The following is a 19,173-nucleotide window of genomic DNA, read 5'->3' as shown; positions in this document are numbered from 1 at the left end:
GGATAGCACACAGGGAGAAGATTTTGAAGTCATAAGAACCACCCAAAAACTCAAAACAGATTACATCCAACAATTTTTTTACCAAGGACCAATATACTAATTCACTGTTTAATATTCACACACATATATCCCCAGACATCTTACAAAAGAGGGGAAGCTGAACAACATGCATATTCCTCCTGCAACCAATCAACCATCATGCATATTCCTCCCACAACCAATCAACCATCAAGTTATTAAGACTGATGGATGAAATAACACCAAGTTACCAACAACCACTGTACAACAAAACTACATTGAACTACTTTAGAGCCATACAAAAGTGACCAGCGAATGAATAAGATAAACATGATAACGATCTTGAGTTGATTGTAAACCAGCATGGAATTCATCATAACCGCATAGCTAATAAGCACCAAGGGGGGTCAAAAGAAAGAGATATGATTATGATTTAAACAAAAAGAAACAAACAAAAAAAACAATAAAAATCCTTGACAAAGATGAATCTATGCTACTTTATTTTATTAGGAAGCTATAATTGTTTTCTTCTTGGATGATAAATTCCCACATTCAAATTATGTATCATTTGGACATTTTGGTTTGAACCTTTCATTCACTAAATCCAAGATGCTCCCTCCTTGCACCCATTACAATCTGTTCTCTATGAATATCGAAATAGTCCAGAGAATTTACAAAGATCAATTATTGTCGTCCCAAGAGTTAATACGAGATTCTTACTGTACCTGTGGAATTATTGTGTCTATAAATAAGAATCCATTTTATTTTCCCTTCTTAAACAATCCTCTCATTCACAATCGTTGTCTCATGGATCTTTCCCTCAGCAAACTCATTTTCATTGGAAGATAAAACATATTATCATATTTTCTCATTAAAATTCACTGAAAAGTATTTGGTCGTTGAAGGATTCTAAAATTCACTATGTTAGATATGGCGAAAGATCTATTATAGCTATAATGGGTACTCATCTCCTAGTGAAAAAATGTAGATATTATCTTCTAATTTTTTCAGCAACATTATTTCCATCTTTGGTCCAAACCGTATAGGGTCTGTTCTCATCAATTTTCCAAGAATTGTTCTTCTTCTGCAGGTTATTTTCTGAGGCTTCAGATGAACCCTCTTTTGATCAGAACCAAAATCTCGTTTGGTCAGACTCCAATTTTTTCCAATTCATATGATCAACAATATGGACATGACACATCTACTTAGGCTGTAAATGCACCTCACTACACTACTCAGTATAATGATAGATGTCTAATAGTTACTATTTATAATTGACAATGATGTTGATAGTTAAGTAGTTGTGCTTTCAAAGATTTCAAAGGTTGATTAAGCAAGTGATGAGATCTAAATCTTATAGTTTGTTCATTGCCTAATGTGATGGCAGACAATCAACCTTTGAATGATAAAAAATATAAGTAATCCATGCTTCTGTTTGGCGTTTTGATTAATTCTTGTTGATAATATAGTTCTTTTATTGCCCTTGTTCACTGTTATGGGAATGGAACAGATACTGCTGTAAACGTTCAAAACAATCAACAGGCGAGAAACTTAATGCAGGCATGAAGGCATATAGGCTGTCAAAGAACAGCTATATTAATTGGTGAACAATGGGAGAAGGATGACTAAACTTGGAATAAAGCATCTGACATAAAAGACTACCTGGTTGAAATGGGCAGTAGCAAATGCAACGGGAGAAATTCTGCATGTTCCTTGTAAGCTTCTTGCGATTGCTATGCTTTCAGTTCGAGACTCTTGTCTGTCTCTGGTTCTTTCTATGATTTCTTTCTTTAAACATTGATCTAACCATATAGTATGCATAGATACACTTAAAGCGATAGTGATGATTTGTGATGTCCCAACAATGACTGCATAATATAGACATAAAAATATGCATACTTACAAAGAAGTATTGTTCACAAATAGGATAGGCAAGTTAGTGTCTGCTTAACAGCAGGATCATCTATAAGTAAATGAACCTAACATAAGTGAGGCGAGGGAAATTAGTTTATACACATTTGCAAGAGAATCTGGGAGAATTGAACACAACTGAAAAGCTGTTGGTTAGAACTGCTCTCTTCTCACCAGTTATCCTTTACAGTAGTCATTTCGACAAATTCCAGTAACAACAATGAGAAAAGCGGCACAGTGCTGTAGGTTTGTAATTGAACTGGAACAAAATGTTGGTCTCCTTCCTCTTGTTCTTTTATCACCTTAAAAACCCAGAATCAGCTATGAACATCAGTTTACGAGGATAATACACAGCCGCCTTCCGTAAACAGGGGAGGTGGGCATAGTTGGTGGTGAAACAGTTGAATTTTTACAAAGTCTTGTCCCCAGATCATGAGCTGGGACATCTAAAGAAGTCTCCATCCTTACAGGCTATGATTTACCATTTGGTTGGTCTGTCGTTTTGTCCAGTAAGAATGTGCACGAATAACCCTATCCAACAGCTCCAGTGGAACAGGTTCTCCCCTACGCTGGTGTGGAGCAATTGTTGCAGTGTGGACAAGCGTTTTCCATTTATCCTGCAGCACAAGTGCTTCATAAGGCCCTCGTGGAACATAAATAGAAACCAGTAAACAATTACTATTTAAAATTTATATAGTTTTCAAGTTATTCCTTACTCCATAAATCTCTATTTTTTCAATATTTAAATTTTATTGAATTTTATTCTCTGTTTTCTATCTTATAGTAAAGAACAAATGAAAGTATTGACAAAATGGATAATAATTAACCAAACCCATCAATCAAAAACCTAAAAGGGTCAAAATCCGCTTCTCTCAAGGAATTTAAAAAGCAGGAAAATTTGTAGCTAAATATTGTAATTTCAGCATAAGCAGTCAGGTCTCAAATGACTCACATGTTCAGTGTCTAAACCAAGTGAAATGGTCTTCCAAACAAACAAAAAATGACTCGCCTATTTTATTCATTGAAAATGCTGCAATTCCATATGATTGACTAAGAACAGGAAATGTGCATAATAGGTCCCTGTCATTGAGGATAAGAAACGGCTCTCTTGGAAGAACAAGTAGAATTAATGCCAACCATAGTCTTGAGAGTCGAGACACATTTATAATATTAAACCTTTACTTCTGTCTTTATATTAGAAGAGCATGCCAAAACTGACAGGAAGTTCTATTTGAATTTGAAGGAAGAATGATCAAACATAGAAACTGGCAAAAAAGAAGTGAGATGTATATAAATAAAAATTACAGGCACATAAATCAGGTAATCACGTAAAGAACAAACAAGTTTTAGAAACTTCAGCCAATGCCCTATTCACGAGAAAAGGCAGCACCTGGTTGCTGATATTATTTTTAAAACTTGATAATGCAAACACGATGCAGTTTGCTTGAACACTGCTCAAGAAAGGCAACAGAAAGGAGCAGATGAAAACCTTCAAATCAACATAGGTCCGATGCTTGGCATGATCAAATGCATGCAGCTTAATTTCTCTCCACCTTCAACAAACCACAGGAGATTTCTGTCATATATTAGGGGTTATCTGCAGGCACATCTTAAGTAGTGAAAAGCAAAACAACACACCTTCCAGTTCCAAGCTTTTCAACTGCTTGTACAAGAACTTCAACCTCGGCAACTGTAAATGGCCTCCTCAAACGCCGTTTACTGATATCTGCTCTCCTGGACCTGTGTCTCATTGGCACCAAGGTCAGTCCCTGATTACTGTCATCAACAACACTAGGGTGCACAACAAGAGCTCCAGAATAAGACACTGCTTGAGGATGTGATGAGCTCATTATAAGATCAGATTCACTCATCACCCACTGGTTTATATCAACTTTCTGTATCTGACAACCTGCAGACTCATATACAAACTTCTAATATTATTAATGACACCTCAAGTTCATTTTAACTGGTAATTTTATAAGTAATAAAAATTGGCATTTTGGCCATAGAATACCTGCCATTTGAGCAACATCTGCATTAAACATCCCATTCGTTTCACTAGATGAACCATCTATAAGGCCCTTGTTAACTTCAACATCAATGGATGTCCCAGAGCATGATGCCTTAGGGTATCTGCAAATATAGATGTTGCTAATCAAGTCAACACATTCAGTAAAGATGATCATTTTGGGCCAATTATCAGTGCATCATAACCTCACAATGCGAGCCACAATAGATTGTTAAAATAAATAAAGCAATCTTACATTGATGAAGTCCGAGAAGCAGCATGAGAAAGCATGAAAAGTGGATCATCAGCACCAGTGGATGAAGATGGGATTGGGTTTGGTTCCAACATGAATCCCACAGTTTCTAGTTTTTCAGGATGTGAAGTGCTCACTTGGATTAGAGTAGCGTTCTCATCAGTCACTTTCATGCCATGAAGAAGAATTTGGACTTGGAACCCACCATCAAGAAGATTAATCAATGCCTCCATTGCAGCCTTCTGCTTGTAATGTGTGACCAAGTAGCAGGTATTTGTGATTAAAATTGTTGTGTGTGACAAAGTAGTAGATATTTGTGATTAAAATTGTTGTATTCCTTTTTAATAGATAGGCACAGGCAAATATTTATGTTTCTAATATATACAATAAAATTTATAAGATCTGAAATTTGAGTATGCACTCAAGGACTACTTTTGCTACTACAAGGCAATCTTAAATCTCCAAAATGGGGTAAGCCAAATAAGAAAGGAAAAACGCTTGCCTTGAGATTAGAAAGAGTTGCAGACTCTGGCACCTCAATAAACAGCTCTGGGACTGCAAAGGATTTGATGCCAAGCTTAACTACAGATGTAAAACACACAAAAGTTGGATTATTCCAAAAAAGGCAGATGAATATTAAAATTAACTCCCTCTGATCAAACCCAACTCCTCACTGACATGTTAATGACAAATCATCTTTCTGTGTAGTCTCACAAAGAATTTTTCAAATAGTGTCCCAGTTTTTGTGCATTTTCAATCTTGTCTATTATTTCTTTCTCACAGTAGGTTTTATCGTGACACTACCATGCATGGATTTCTCAAAAAATATTCGCTGGAATTAGAACCTTCTTGCTAGATCCAATACTTCAAAATAATCGCTTTACTGATGAAAGAAGATAGGTTAGATAACAATCTGAACATAGGCAGACTTTGGCATCTCAATAAACAGCTATGGGACTGCAAAGGATTCGATGCCAAGCTTAACTACAGAAGTAAAACACACAAAAGTTGGATTATTCCAAAAATGGCAGTTGAATATTAAAATTAACTCCCTCTGATCAAACCCAACTCCTCACTGACATGTTAATGGCAAATCATCTTTCTGTGTAATCTCACAAAGAATTTTTCAATTAGTGTCCCAGTTTTTATGAATTTTTCAATCCGGTCTATTATTTCTTTCTCAGAGTAGGTTTTATTGTGACACTACCATGCATGGATTTCTCAAAAAATATTAGCTGGTATTAGAACCTTCTTGCTAGATCCAATACTTCAAAATAATCGCTTTACTGATGAAAGAAGATAGGTTAGAAAACAATCTGCAACGTAGGCAACCACTAATAACTGAATATAAAAAAAAACACTAAAATGCAAGTCATCTATGTTCAAAAACTAAAATAGATTTCATCATTTACTTTGACAACAGTCAACTCAGATAGGGCAATGCTGGACCATCATTTGAATTTGGATTGGATAATAATAACAGTTTTATAAAGCAATACCTGCTTTTTGGGAGGAAGAAACTGGAACTGATCCTGGTGATGGAAGACTTCCAGATTTGGCTGAAAATAAAGTAAAAAGTATTTTAATTACAGACAGAAAAAAGAACAAACAAAGATAGCACATAGTATACAAACTTGGGTATATGATATCAAAAGGCCTACTTCAGAGTCACAAAAATTGTTACTCATGTCTGTAGAGAGAGAACTATGACTCCCCTAAAGAATTATTCCTCGTGATATTGCCCTTATATAAGAAATAGGGATATTGAAATAATGCACTACACGAGTAAAAAGAAAGGATAGTAAGTAAAAATAATCTAAATTTTACCACTGCATGGCTTTGTAGTAGAATCATAGTGTTCACTATCAAGAGCATTGACATCTAGGACTGTACAAGAAGTATTTGCATTTATATCAGAGGTAGAAAACCCTGCAGCTAGCATCTTCCTTTTTACGGGTGGATACCTTACAGTCCTTTGCCTTTTCCACCTCAGTCCACTACCAGGACTTTCAGTATGTACAGTTCCATCTGCCATCAAGGAGAACCTTGATAATTAATTCGGTGGAGGATTGAACATGAAATGTAATACAAGAAGCATATTATAAAGATACCCTTGACATAACCCAGATGGAGCAGTCAGACAATTTTATGCAATGTCACATACCATGTCCAGTTCAAGGTCACTGAAGCAACACCAACACAAGACAATGAGTGGCTTGGCCAAAAAGTCCCAGTAATATGAATTGGAGAACCTTTTAAGAAATCAAGGATTGAAAACAATGCTGGAAAGTCATTAAACCAAAACATAAAAACAATCGATCAGAACCAAAACCATGCAACTTATAACGGTCAAAATTAAAAATAATATCTGGAACAAAGTGGATTGCCAAATAAGCATGGAAAGGTATTGACTCATAGCGAAAAAGAAGGTAAAGATCAAATCAGAATAAGAAACACGCCAATCCTTCTAAAAGCAAAAATGCAGTGGCAAACTACAAAAAACAAAAACAAAAAGGCACTTGAGAATATATAAGTTGATAACATAAACCATCATGTATGACATTTACCTGTGTTAACAACCGTTTTAGAATAATTCCTCTTCCTCGTAGATGCAATTCTCCTATATTTTGAACTAATGGATCTTCCAAATTTTGTTTCCTTATCAGACGAAGTTTTCCATGAGTTGTTTGTAACAGTACTCGGATTAGTAATATCCGAAGAGTTGTCGTCATCATCTCTAAAAATATTTATCATGTCCTTGAGACCATCAAGGGATGAATCACAAGGCTTATTCTCTATACAATGGGGTCCCTTCTCAGTGCTACCTGAACCACCCAGTTCATGGGAATTTAATCCCATGACTGTAGACACCCCTGCACTGCTTGTTAAGATAACACGAGAAGGATGCACATCCAATACAGCTTCATCTTCAGTATGTACATGTGCTGTTTCTTTTCTCTGCCAGTGTGCTGAGTTAATTTCATTAAAATCATTCTCTCCTCTCCCTTCATGATCTTCCAGTGCCCCCATGGATCTTTTCACGAGATTTTCTTTTGAATCTGTATCTTGTGAAGCATGATGTAGACTCTGCCCACATAGCAAGTTTCCCTCTCCATAGGAATCTTTACAGATATACCCCTTCTCTTTTTCATTTGATCTCGTACTTCTCTCACCCTCTTCTGAGGGCACTACTATGGATCTCTCATTAGTAATTTGACTATCACTAATTAGCTCCAGATCTCTCTCTCTGTCAGATGATTGGTTGGCACTACCAGAATTGCCAATAATAGAAGTGGACCTATAAATAGTTCGGTATATCTCTGCATCTTCATTTACTGTACGGTCTTGGAAACTGAGCTTTCTGTGGACAACACTTGAAGCCATACCATTTTCATGGGAGCACCCTTTATAACGCGAGTCTTTGAACTCCAACTGTTGGGTGGCATTTCCAAGTGTAACTTCACTTGCACCAATAGAACGTGAGCCATGCTGAGAATTATGCAAGTCCAACAGGGCTTGCTCAGGGCTATTTTCCACTTCACCCTGTGAGATGTCTTGCACTTTTTGTTCCATCCCTGTGGTTGATATCCCTTCTAGTTCAGAACTAATTTTCTCAGTTTCCTTCTCTTGTAAGAGTTGTCCTGCAACGGTTGCAAGTAGTTCAAAACATACACCCCTGCTATCAATGGAATTATTTTTGTGCCAACCTCCGGCCCTCACCTGCAAGTGGACAACTTAAGTATCAGCAGACTGAATGACAAGTCTAAAAATCTCTTCTCGCTTAAGTTCAATATAACACCCCAGGAATAATTCGAATAAGCACTTGGAATAGGCAGGCTGCAAATAAGGATTAGACAGAGTACCCTTGCAGAACGCATCGCCCGAGGTAAAGGTGGAGGCCTATAGCCCTGGAAGCCATACTCCATCCTCTTTTGTTCCTCCATCCCACTAAATACTTAGCACGATAAGAATGACATAAGAAGCATGACCTTCATGCTTCTAAAGCCCTTTTTTGATATGAAGACAGTTACAGCAATGTGAATACTCACATACAAGAATAGAAACCTATGAAATCAAACATGCAAGTAGAAAGGAGATTGCCACAACTGTACATATATGTACATTCTAATCGTACTCTATATTGTATTAGGTATTCATAGAACTACAAAGTTGGTGGGGCTTGATCAACTTTACACAGACCACGGATTTCATCTAGTCCTTTAGAAGGAAGCCCAGCTCCTGTAAGTAACACATCTTCCGGTGTCTAAAATAATTTTCTTCTCCATTTAGAAGCTATCCCAAATACCAAGCCGACTCAAATTGGTAATAATCCTGCCATGCATAATGCACAGTTTGTAAATCCTGGGCATGCTATATCAACTAAATCAGTTCAATTCAAAAGAAATCACGTCAGGCCCCTTTCAAAGGCAAAATAAACTCATGATCTACTGTTTCTCAAATTTTATAACAATACATGCAATAAAAATGTTACTGTTCAAGTTCAGAAGACAGAAAAAAAATCTAGGATACCTGAACAAGGAGAAAGCTACGATTGATATATCCATTGGTGTAAAATTAAGCCAATTCTACAATAATCTAAACAATCTCTTCATATTTACAGCAAAATATTGGAAGTTGCTGGATCTACTAGCCTCGATAACATCCAAAGCCGAAACTTCCTTTGTAGACTTTCACAACTGCAGAGCATACCCACTTGGAAACTCAGAAACAAAAGAACCGCGTGTACCGTTACAGAGAAACTCCTTCAAAAATCATATCTAAAAGTATTTTATTTTAATCCATATAAGAATATTCATTTAACTTGCTTTTCAGAATCACATCTAAAGTGTCATTTGTCACACTTAGAACTAGCCCAGCTCTGGCATATCAACAGTAATAAATGACCATGAAAACAGAGCAAATCTGCAAATTCAAACCATCTCATAATCATGTCGCCATGATATACAATAGTTGTTGCATTACATTTATAGCATTCAATAGCGAAAAAAGATCAAATGCATCAGAAATATAAAGCAAAAAATATCAACGCAGTCTTCAAACTAATATGCAAACGCTATGGCATCATTCCTGGCAGTCTTTGTTGGATAGATTTTGAAGGAAGGATGTTCTTTTTAGCAATGCTAGTGATAGAATCCAAGCTTAAATGCAAACAAATATGCACAATACAAATAACAGTGAATGGTCAAGAAATCCGTGAAGACAGTGAATCAAACACAAGATCCGAGTCTAATAAATGCCAAGGAAGTAGATCAAAATTTTTATGATGCAGATGACGACGATAAATCACAATAACTTGAGTATGGATTTATCGAGAACGCAAATAAAAGAAGGAATCGATGAATTCAATAACGAAAACTTTTATAAAAATGAATCCAAAAGCGAACCTTTCGGAACAGATGCCTTATTGGAACCGTGAGAATCGTTCCCGCAATTCTCAGTATAGAAACAACAGACTAAACAGTGAAACACCAAACTTCCACTGGGAAAATGTTTAAACGTATAAATTTGTTTATTGTTTAGTTGAATCAGGAAACACTTTCAGATCAAATTTAGTGCCGCGACCACAGCTTCAAGGCGCGCGTTAAAAAGCAAAAACCCCAACAAAAAGCTAACATTCGAATCCAAGCAATTCACATAGCGGAAAAAAAAAAGACAAATCACGAAAACACAACGTTCATTTTCGATGAGTGCGGATTTGAGCCGAGAGACTGCAATTTTGCCTTGAAGGCTTGGTTTCTGGCACTGTTATCTGCTTCAGAGCTAATCCAGTGAAACGGCCACGGATGTACGCAAAAAAAAAATGAGGAAATCCGAAGAAATTGCAGATTTAAAATGAAAATTCGTTACCTTCAGAGCAAAAACCCTGGACATGAAAATAAGCAAGGATTGAACCAAAAAAGGCATCAAATCGCATGAAAATCGAGCAAGCCCATGGGAGCTCATCACCTAAGAAACTCCAGCGAGTCGATCTGGTGATCCTCCACAGACAACATCGCCAGCAAAATTTGCAGAAATTATTTTTCCCCAGCAGAGACGTCGAATTGTAGAGCCATCTATAGTGTTGCCCGTTATTACCGGCCGAAGAGGTACCAAGCTCCCACGGGGAAGAACTAAATCCACCGGCTGCAGTGGGTGGATTTTGGGCAAACGATTTTGACTATATCTAACCGCGGTTAAACTGGAATTTACCGTTTACACTAAGGGTAGATGCCGTTATGTTGCCTTTTGAACGTCAGCAAACCCTTTGATGTGGACATGAGTCCGAAAGTGAGTCCGTTTAAATTTGATTACCCGCCCGGCACTCCCGAGGCAGGGCAGAGGGATTTGAACCGGCGACCGGGAACATGCGCAAGGACAGAAAACTATACGGATAATGCTGCGTTTGAGGAGGACACGTGGCGATAGTATGTGGCTTCTCCTAGGGTCGTTCTTGGTCATTCTCACTGTGCTCTTTTCTGAATTGACATATTTTGATAAATAAATTTCCTTTAATTACAAAATATGTCATGGCTGACATATGTGCAATTTAATTTATGTAGATAGTATTAAATTTTGTAAGGGGTTTGAAATGCAAATTATATAAAAATATGAAGTATGTACTTTTATATATTAAAAGTATATGGTATTTTAAAAAGTTCATAGAATATTTTTTATAATTAATTACTATTTATAAATATGAGGTGTTTTTTAATATTATTAAAATTAATTTGTTATTAATTTATATAAATATATATATTTTTTAATATAGATGAAAATTACATTAAAATGGGTTTAGGAGATGGAAACAATAATTTTGCTAAATTCATGGCTTTCAATTTTATTTTTATTTTTTTGGCTATCAAAAAAGATATCCTTTCTCTTCAAAATTTTGAGGATTCTCAACTAACATTAATTAGATAAATGGTTCATCAAATGTCATAGTCAAAGGATCCAACACCTCGTGGATGAAATAATTCATTTGAAATCTACTCTCATTTTTTTCTCGGCCTCACATGTTTACAGGAACCACAACATCATTGCAAACACCCTCTCTAAGGAAGGCATTCCAATGGCTCGTTGTAATGAACAAAGTTTGTTTACGCTGTGATATATATATATCGATGATGATGATTTTTATAGAGGGCTCGTGCCTTAAATATGGCCTTAAGTGTCTTTTCATGAAGGGGCACGATCATTTGATCGTTCTCTTCTTCCTAATTTGACCATAATTACACATTTTAATTTTTTGCATAACATTGTCTTTCTCTCGAAAAGATGCTTTATCCTCAAAGCATATGTAATGACAGGTGTTGTTGACAAAAATGCTTCTGTCTCCGAAGAGGATTCTTCTAGTGGTAGGTTCTTCCACTAGATAAGTTATTCTTTGATTACTCGTGATTGCAACTTCTTTTCCCTGGCGGTGATGATTCCTTCTGGTTCTAAAATGATATTCCCTTCATTATCTAATGTCTGCAGTGTCATCTGTGTCGTTTGGTGTTTGCCTAGTGCTTTTTTAAGGTAAGATACATGGAAAACATTGTGAACACGACTTTTATCAAGAAGGCTTAAGTTGTATGCTACTTGGCTAATCTTTTATTAACCTAGTATGGTCCATAGAACTTTGGTTCCAATTTGTTTTTTCCCTTATGCTTTAAGGACCATTGATTGTAAGGCTAAAGTTTAACAAATACTGATTCTCCAACCTCAAATTCTTTCTTTGTTCTATTTTGGTCTACTTGTTGCTTCATGCGATTTCTTGCAATATTTAGATTTTCCTTTAGTGCTTGGAAGATTTGTTGGGTTTCTTCTAACTGATCTGTAACTGCTGTTTTTGACTTGATAATGGTAAAGTCCTTCCATTTAGGAGGGCTCGTAACCGTACAAAACTTGAAATGGGGTCATTTTTCCAGAAGTGCGATAAGTGAAATTGTACCACCATTCATCAAGGTGTAACCATTAAGCCTACTTATTTTATTTGTATATTGCATAACAATGAAGGTGATCTTCTAAATATTTATTGACAATTTCTATTTGACTGTATATTTAAGGATGATAGGTTGAACTCCTGTTGGGGCATGTTCCAATCTGTTTGAAGAATTCATTCCATAAATTCCCTTTAAATTTGGTGTCTCTATCTCTAACATTGACTTTGGGAAATCCATGTAATTGAGACATTTTTGTAAAATATCTTTGCGATTTGTTTTCTTGAATTTGATTTCTTCATTCCTAGGAAGTATGCATACTTGGTGAGCTTGTCGACTACTATGAGGATTTTATCTTTTCAATCTGACATGGGTAGCCCTCCGATAAAGTCCATTGATATTTCTTCCCACTTTTGGTTTGAAATATTTAACGGATAGAGTTATCTGAGGGTCATAATGTTCTCATTTTTATTTCTTTGACATTGATCACACTTTGCTACATATTTTTTAATATCGTTGTTCATTCATTTCCAGAAAAATGATTGTCGTGCATTATAGTAAGTTTTAAAGAAACTTACATGTCCTGTTGATAGTGAACTGTGAGACTCCTTGAGAACTTTGGATTTAACTTTGGAATTTGGGCTTAAGTAAAATTTTCATTTATACCAAAGAATATGGTTTTTCCATTCAAATTTTGAATTCAAAGCAGGATTATTGATTATAGCACATGTTTCTGGATCTTTTGCATACTCACTTCGAATTTTGTTAAGTCACTCTAGAACTACAACTAAAATTACAAGTAATGACGACTCTTCAACTTTTCTGGATAGAGCAATGCTACTATGTTGTCTTTCCCTTATGTAATATATCCATGTCAAAGGCAACAATTTTTCGATCCATTTTTGTTGCTATGTAGAAAGTGTTTTATGTTGGTGAAGGTGTTGAAGACTATTATGGTATGTTCATATTAAAAACTTACTTCCCAAAAGATATTGTCTCCACTTGGCTAATGCATGCATAATGGTGAGCATTTCCTTGTTGTATGTAGACTTTAGACATTCTCTTTTATTGAGTTTCCTACTTTCAAATGCTATTGGATGGCTATCCTGCATCAATATTGCTCCTATTCCAAAACTTGAAGCGTCACATTCAATTACAAAAGGCTTTGAAAAGTCTGGAGTTGCCAACGCGGGTGCATTGAACATAATTTCCTTCAAGGCTTCAAAACATTTTTATGCCTTATCATCCCATTAAAATGGGTTCTTATTTAAAAGGTTTGTTAGGGGTATGGTTACATGAGCATAGTTTCAAATAAACCTTCGATAGTATCCAGTAAACACTAAAAATCCTCTTAATTTGGTGATGTTAATTGGTTTGGGCCATTCTTTTATAGCCTTGATCTTATTAGGATCTACTTTTACTCCTTCCTTGGATATTATGTGTCTGAGGTACTCTACTTCTTCCTTCCCAAAGGTGCATTTGGACATTGTTGTTCTTCTAGTATAGTGAGAACTTGCTCTAGAGATTGTAGATTCTTCTTCCATGTTTCACTATAGACTAGAATATCATCAAAGAAAACTAGCACAAACTTTCTTAAATATGGTCGGAATACCTCATTCATAGCAGATTGGAAGGTTGTTGGAACATTAGTTAACCCAAAAGGCTTCAGAAGAAGATTCCACAGATTAATCCAGTATAGGGATCCCCCCTTCAAGATGTGGAATCTCATTATCAGACCCTTGAAAAGACTTTTCATGTTCGAATCTATCCAAGCAATAAAGTTGTCAATCAACAACATTGTCAGTCTTGGAAGATTCAAGAAAGATCACATCTCTAGATATTATAAAATTCTTATTAACTTCATCATAGAGACGATATGCTTTGGAGGTATTGAGTACCCCAAGAAGAAACATTTGCGACTCCTTGCACCAAGTTTTTTTCTTTGTTCCTTTGGTATCAAGGCATAACAAGTGGAACCAAAAACCCTGAGATGCCTCACCGAAGGAATGTGGCCATACCACATTTCATAGGAAGTCTTGTTTTTTGTAGCATTATATGGACACCTATTCTTTATATATACAACACATACAACCACATCATCCCAAAACATCAACTTAACATTCTTGAAAAACATCATCAAACGTACCATATTTAAGATTCCCCTGTTCATTCTTTCAGCTACTCTGTTGTGTTAGGGATTATAAGGCATGGTTTTTTTATGTTTGATCCCATGTTGGCGAAGATAATTTTCGAATTCATTTGATGTATATACTTTTCCATTATCAGTACAAATAGATCCTGTTAGCACTCCAGAAAACTCACCTAGGTTGTAGATCGGAGATGCCTGGTAACATATAATCTTCAATATTGTTCTATGAACTATTGGAATAAATGATGGTTTGGATCAAGCTAGATAACCATTTCAGCTCTATTCTCACTCAAGACATGCATGGACACTCTCACTAATACAAGACTTTAGACCACTAATGTTCAATAATTTATAGATTCAATGGGTAGATGGAGAATACTGACTGTACCAGCAGACTGCATACATAAACATAAATGAATGGCTAGCTACAGGCAGCAAAAGAGAATATTGACTGTACCGGCAGATGCATATATAATAACACATAAATGGCTAGCTACAGGCAGCAAAGAAGCTTGCAAAACTAATATATCAAAGCAGAGATAAGATGACAGTTATCTGGCCTTAGACACAAAGAAAACATGAACAAAATGTTCAAGTACAAGCATAGAACAACAAAGAGAATGGACATTGAACATATAATGGCAAAAGAAGCTTATATTGCTTAGAATGAAGATGAGAAGCTTGAATGAACAGAGGAGGAATAATATCCAAAAGTTGAACATGTATTACATCTTACTTTCAGCTATTTATAGCCTGTTTATAATGCTCCTGAGCTCTGAGAGACTCGAAGTCCTAATCTTGTCTAATCTGTCCCTTAACTATTTGATTCCCTCTATAGGCAAGCATGGCTTGGAGGATTATTCTTCTGACAGCAGAGTAACTGCATTCAGATATTTTGGTTGTGCTGGCAGGACTGTTGATGCTCCATGATGTTTGTTTGATGAGCTGCGCTGGGCTATTGATGCGTTGTGCTTCTTCTCGGCCTCTATGTCGGTTTGGGGAGGAGCTGCGCGTGCTGTGGCCCTTTCTATGATTTAACAATGCATACATTCTGTTAAAGCAGAACAACGCTGCCCTCTTGTGGACCTATGTTAAAATAATGAATATTTATGCTTTAAACAGAAAACGCAGCAGCGCTGAGAATTCATGCCCCTCTGTCCTTTCCGGATTTCAACAGCCCTCAAAAATGATTAATTCCTTTATTGGGTCCACCCTTAGGGTTATCGCAAGTCGCATTTGGCCTGCTCCCTTTGTATTTCATTAAACAACGAAAATACATAAAAACTGCAAAAAACATTGAAAGACGACTTTCCACGGATTTCAAATATGATACATTTTGATTCTGGAAACCCATCGGGTCCGGGCTCCATCGCTATCGCAATGCCCCAAGGTTTCTTTTGTATTTCATTTAAACAACGAAAATACACAAAATGCATTGAAAATGGGCCTTGGCGCAGACCTGAAATTTTATGAAACATTGTTTATAATACCGTCGGGTCCGCAAAATCGGGTCGCACACATATACATGTAAAGGCCCCGCCCCTTGGTTTCCGCCGATAGCAGTACGACGATGTAAAGTGGGTTGTCGATCTACATGCGTAAAGGCCCCGCCCCTTGGTTTCCGCTGATAGCGATCTGACAATGTAACGTGGGACGTCGATCTGTATGCGCGATCGACGGTCCACGTTTAATCGTCGTTCGCAGTTGCAACTTCCCCTTGGTCTGTGCCGATAACGCCGAATCGCCTCCGTCGGCTGTGACCCGCCAATCCGATCATCGACGATCGCTGATCGGCGGTGTCCAGCGCCGATTGCCACTGCCTGCAACCGTCGATTTGCGATTTAGCCGCTTAGATCTAGGTCGTTGATCGGCTAGATCTAACGGCATTTGTGCATTCTTGAGTTTTAAGCCTGCGATAAGGGTTTTTGATTGTTTAAATGCGTTTTTTGCCTCCCGATAGTGCATTTCTGCCCTTCCAAGGGCTCTCCTCCCTCGTTTATTTCAATTGATGGATGATCTTAAGCACTTTTGAAGACTTACGGAGTGCTTTGGAGCATATTTGGATCCCTTGGGATGATTCTTAAGCAAATTTTGAGACTTTTAGAACATATATGGATCCAATTTTGGGCCTAATGTCAGCAAGGCTAACAGATCGAATATGAGATTGTGCATCATTTTCAATCCATGCATGAAAATTCTTGAATGTTTCAAAAGCTTCATATTTGTTCTTCAATAAATAAACCCAACACATTATGGTGTAGTCATCAATAAATGTCATCATATATTTATATATTTATTACCATTTGCAGAAGGTACAAACATTGGGCCACATCAATTAGAATCAATGAGTTCAAGTTTTCTATGTGCTCTGTAATGAGAATCATGAAAAGATTGTTTGTTGTGCTTTCCTAAGATACAAGCATCACATTGCTTAAGTTTCCTAGGAATTGTAGGTAAACCATTAACACCATTTATCTTCAACAAACGAAGGTTGTCATAGTTCAAGTGTCCAAATTTAGCATGCCATAAAAACTGTATGGAAATGTACCTTTATCATAGTGGGAAATGTATGAAACGTTTTGTGCATGAGCAGAGGTTCCTTGCAGTTTCATAAGTCTTTCTTCTTCTATCCCAATCATGACAAGTGGGTGATCTGATGCTTTTCTAACCTCAACATTGCCATCAAATATGTGAATGGAGTGCCCTTGCTAGTGGATGTGGACCAAAGACAACAAGTTTCTCCTCAACTCCGGGAGGTATAGAACATCATGTAGAAGAAAGTATTAAAGACCAGGCAATTTGAGCCCGATGGTGCCAAGCCCTGATGGCTTGAGTTTTGTCTGTTTGCAAAGTATAATGCTCCATCAACCGTGAATTATTCAAAGAAATTGCTTCTGAAAGTCATGTGGCGAGTTGCTCTTGAATCAAGCAACCAAGCATCTTTCCATGAAGCAAGTGAAGCATTGAATAAATCTTCAGTAATGTGCCACAACATAATGAGCGAACTCAAGTGTTTTTCCTTTCCCTTTGTCAGATGTTTTACCTTTTCCTTCATTTCTTTCCTGCTCGATTATGTCCCAAGGTAGTTTGCATGTGGAAGCATCATGTCCATCTCTATTGAATCATATGCAATGAAGATCAAACCTTTCTCCTTGGAAATGCATGCTCCCCCTACCTCTTAAATTCTTCCTTCTGCTTTCTCTTCGTCCACCTCTTCCTCTAAAAGAATATTGTGCATGATTTTTCTCTTTCTGTGCAAGGCACACAACTTCTTCAGAAGATTGAGGAGTTGTCTTCTTCCCAAAATCCTTCTCTCTTTCAGCAAACTTCTTCTCAAGGGAGTCAAAGGAAATCTCTTGAAGTTTTCCACTTGCTTGCAATGGCTCAAGATAATGTGAATAGGTGGGATATAGTGCCTTGACATAGGCTGTGAGAGGAACATCTATTTCAACACCGATGGCCTTTATGTCATGCATAATGGATCTTATTTCTGAGACTAAGGAAAGAGGATCATCATTTTTCAATTCAAGATTGAACAACTTAATCATCAACTGAACAACTTCAAGTTCAGAGTGTGAGTCATACAATTCCTTCAACTTCTTAAGGCTTCGAAGATATTTGAAAATGAAGAAATATGATGACTCACCTCTTTATTTATTGACGCTGCAATCAAGGCATAGGCCTTGTTGTTCTTTTCTTCCCAAATGGCAAGCTCCTTGTCAGAGGTGGGTTTCTCAGGTGCCTTGTCTCCTTCTCCTTCACAAATTCCTTTCCAAAGTTCATTGAAAATGACGGTGTGTTTTATTTTCCTGGACCACTCATGGTAGTTCTCTTTGCCACTGATAACTACTCCCACTATAGAGATAAGTGAATGCATCATAAAATTTGAACTGGGCCCAAAATACTTGCAATAAAATTGATGTGTCTCTACAACTAATTAACTGACATTTAATTATGCCTTCAAATAAAAATGCAAACTCTCAATATTCAATTAATATATATTTTCTACCATATACCATCCATAACATATACTATCATATATCATATGGCATATAATACCATACCACTCACACCTCCTTTAATATACCACTAACACCTTTAAAAAATACTCCATACGATTTATGAATTTTCTTTAAAAGGGACATAAAGCATATTATATAAGTTCACTCATGAACTTTTAAATAGGCCGCCACTTATAATATGACCATACGACCCCCTTTTAAAACTCAACGCATATACAATTTTAGTTTTGGTCTTCACACATGACCTTCAAAAAGGAAGCATAATCAATTCATTTTATATGCAATGTATGATTTTCAAAGTATATTTGACACAATACACGCCTTCAATAAAAAAAGGCACATACCATTTTAACTCACAGCCAACAAACTTTAATTAGTCAAACACACAGGTGAGGCTCCTCCAAATGCATGACAGGCTCGACGGGGGTCTAGGGCACACAGATTCACAGTGAGCACAATGCACATCAAGTCACTGTCCTCCAGACTTGCTTGATTCCTTGGTCCTCGGCCCGTACTTCAATGCATACATACACCCATCATACAAAATTTCAATGCAAAGATGGGTTAACAATCAACACTTCATAGCAAACCATTGTGGATACCGCAAGATATCACACAACAATGCACGATGTTCAAAAACCAACATCGATTCTTGGTTTTCGGCCCTCAAACAATAGGAGTTTAACACACCCGTCTCCACACCTTCAACACAAAGTTTCAAAACAATCTAGCCAACAATTGTTACACACACCAACATACAGTCATGATTATCGCACCATACATTTCTCCCTTCAACAAGATTGAATGCAAAGAGACAAAGGACAAAGAATATGGTAGGAAATTGACAGGAATTACAGTGCAGAAATCTAATTGTGGGAGTTGGCTCTAAA

At 36.8% G+C, this 19,173-nt stretch overlaps 1 protein-coding gene across 5 annotated transcripts; it reads right to left on the bottom strand.

Moving 5' to 3' along the window:
- Positions 1 to 1,862: 1,862 nt before the first annotated feature.
- Positions 1,863 to 10,307, bottom strand: LOC149249798 (uncharacterized). 5 transcript variants are annotated; one of them, XM_089458791.1, is made up of 13 exons: positions 10,059 to 10,296; positions 8,721 to 8,887; positions 8,391 to 8,522; positions 8,054 to 8,197; positions 6,758 to 7,910; positions 6,018 to 6,218; positions 5,690 to 5,749; positions 4,693 to 4,772; positions 4,194 to 4,432; positions 3,944 to 4,062; positions 3,568 to 3,838; positions 3,419 to 3,482; positions 1,863 to 2,546 (listed from the first exon to the last, which is right to left on the bottom strand). In XM_089458791.1, the coding sequence occupies exons 4-13, from the start codon at positions 8,132 to 8,134 to the stop codon at positions 2,394 to 2,396; spliced, it is 2,421 nt and encodes an 806-aa protein (XP_089314917.1). In that variant the 5' UTR covers positions 8,135 to 8,197; positions 8,391 to 8,522; positions 8,721 to 8,887; positions 10,059 to 10,296; the 3' UTR covers positions 1,863 to 2,393. The 5 variants fall into 5 exon arrangements, with proteins under 5 accessions (XP_089314917.1, XP_089314918.1, XP_089314916.1 ...); XM_089458792.1 differs by having other exon boundaries at positions 8,054 to 8,522; positions 10,158 to 10,307; XM_089458790.1 differs by having other exon boundaries at positions 8,054 to 8,522.
- Between the last annotated feature and the right edge of the window lie 8,866 nt (positions 10,308 to 19,173).

This window comes from Pinus tabuliformis, chromosome 7, assembly GCF_031772625.1.
Source record: "Pinus tabuliformis cultivar Carrire ecotype Pingquan chromosome 7, CPIR1, whole genome shotgun sequence".
Classification (NCBI taxonomy): domain Eukaryota; kingdom Viridiplantae; phylum Streptophyta; class Pinopsida; order Pinales; family Pinaceae; genus Pinus; species Pinus tabuliformis.
Note: the sequence above shows the minus strand (reverse complement) of the source record. Positions and strands in the feature narration are given on the sequence as shown.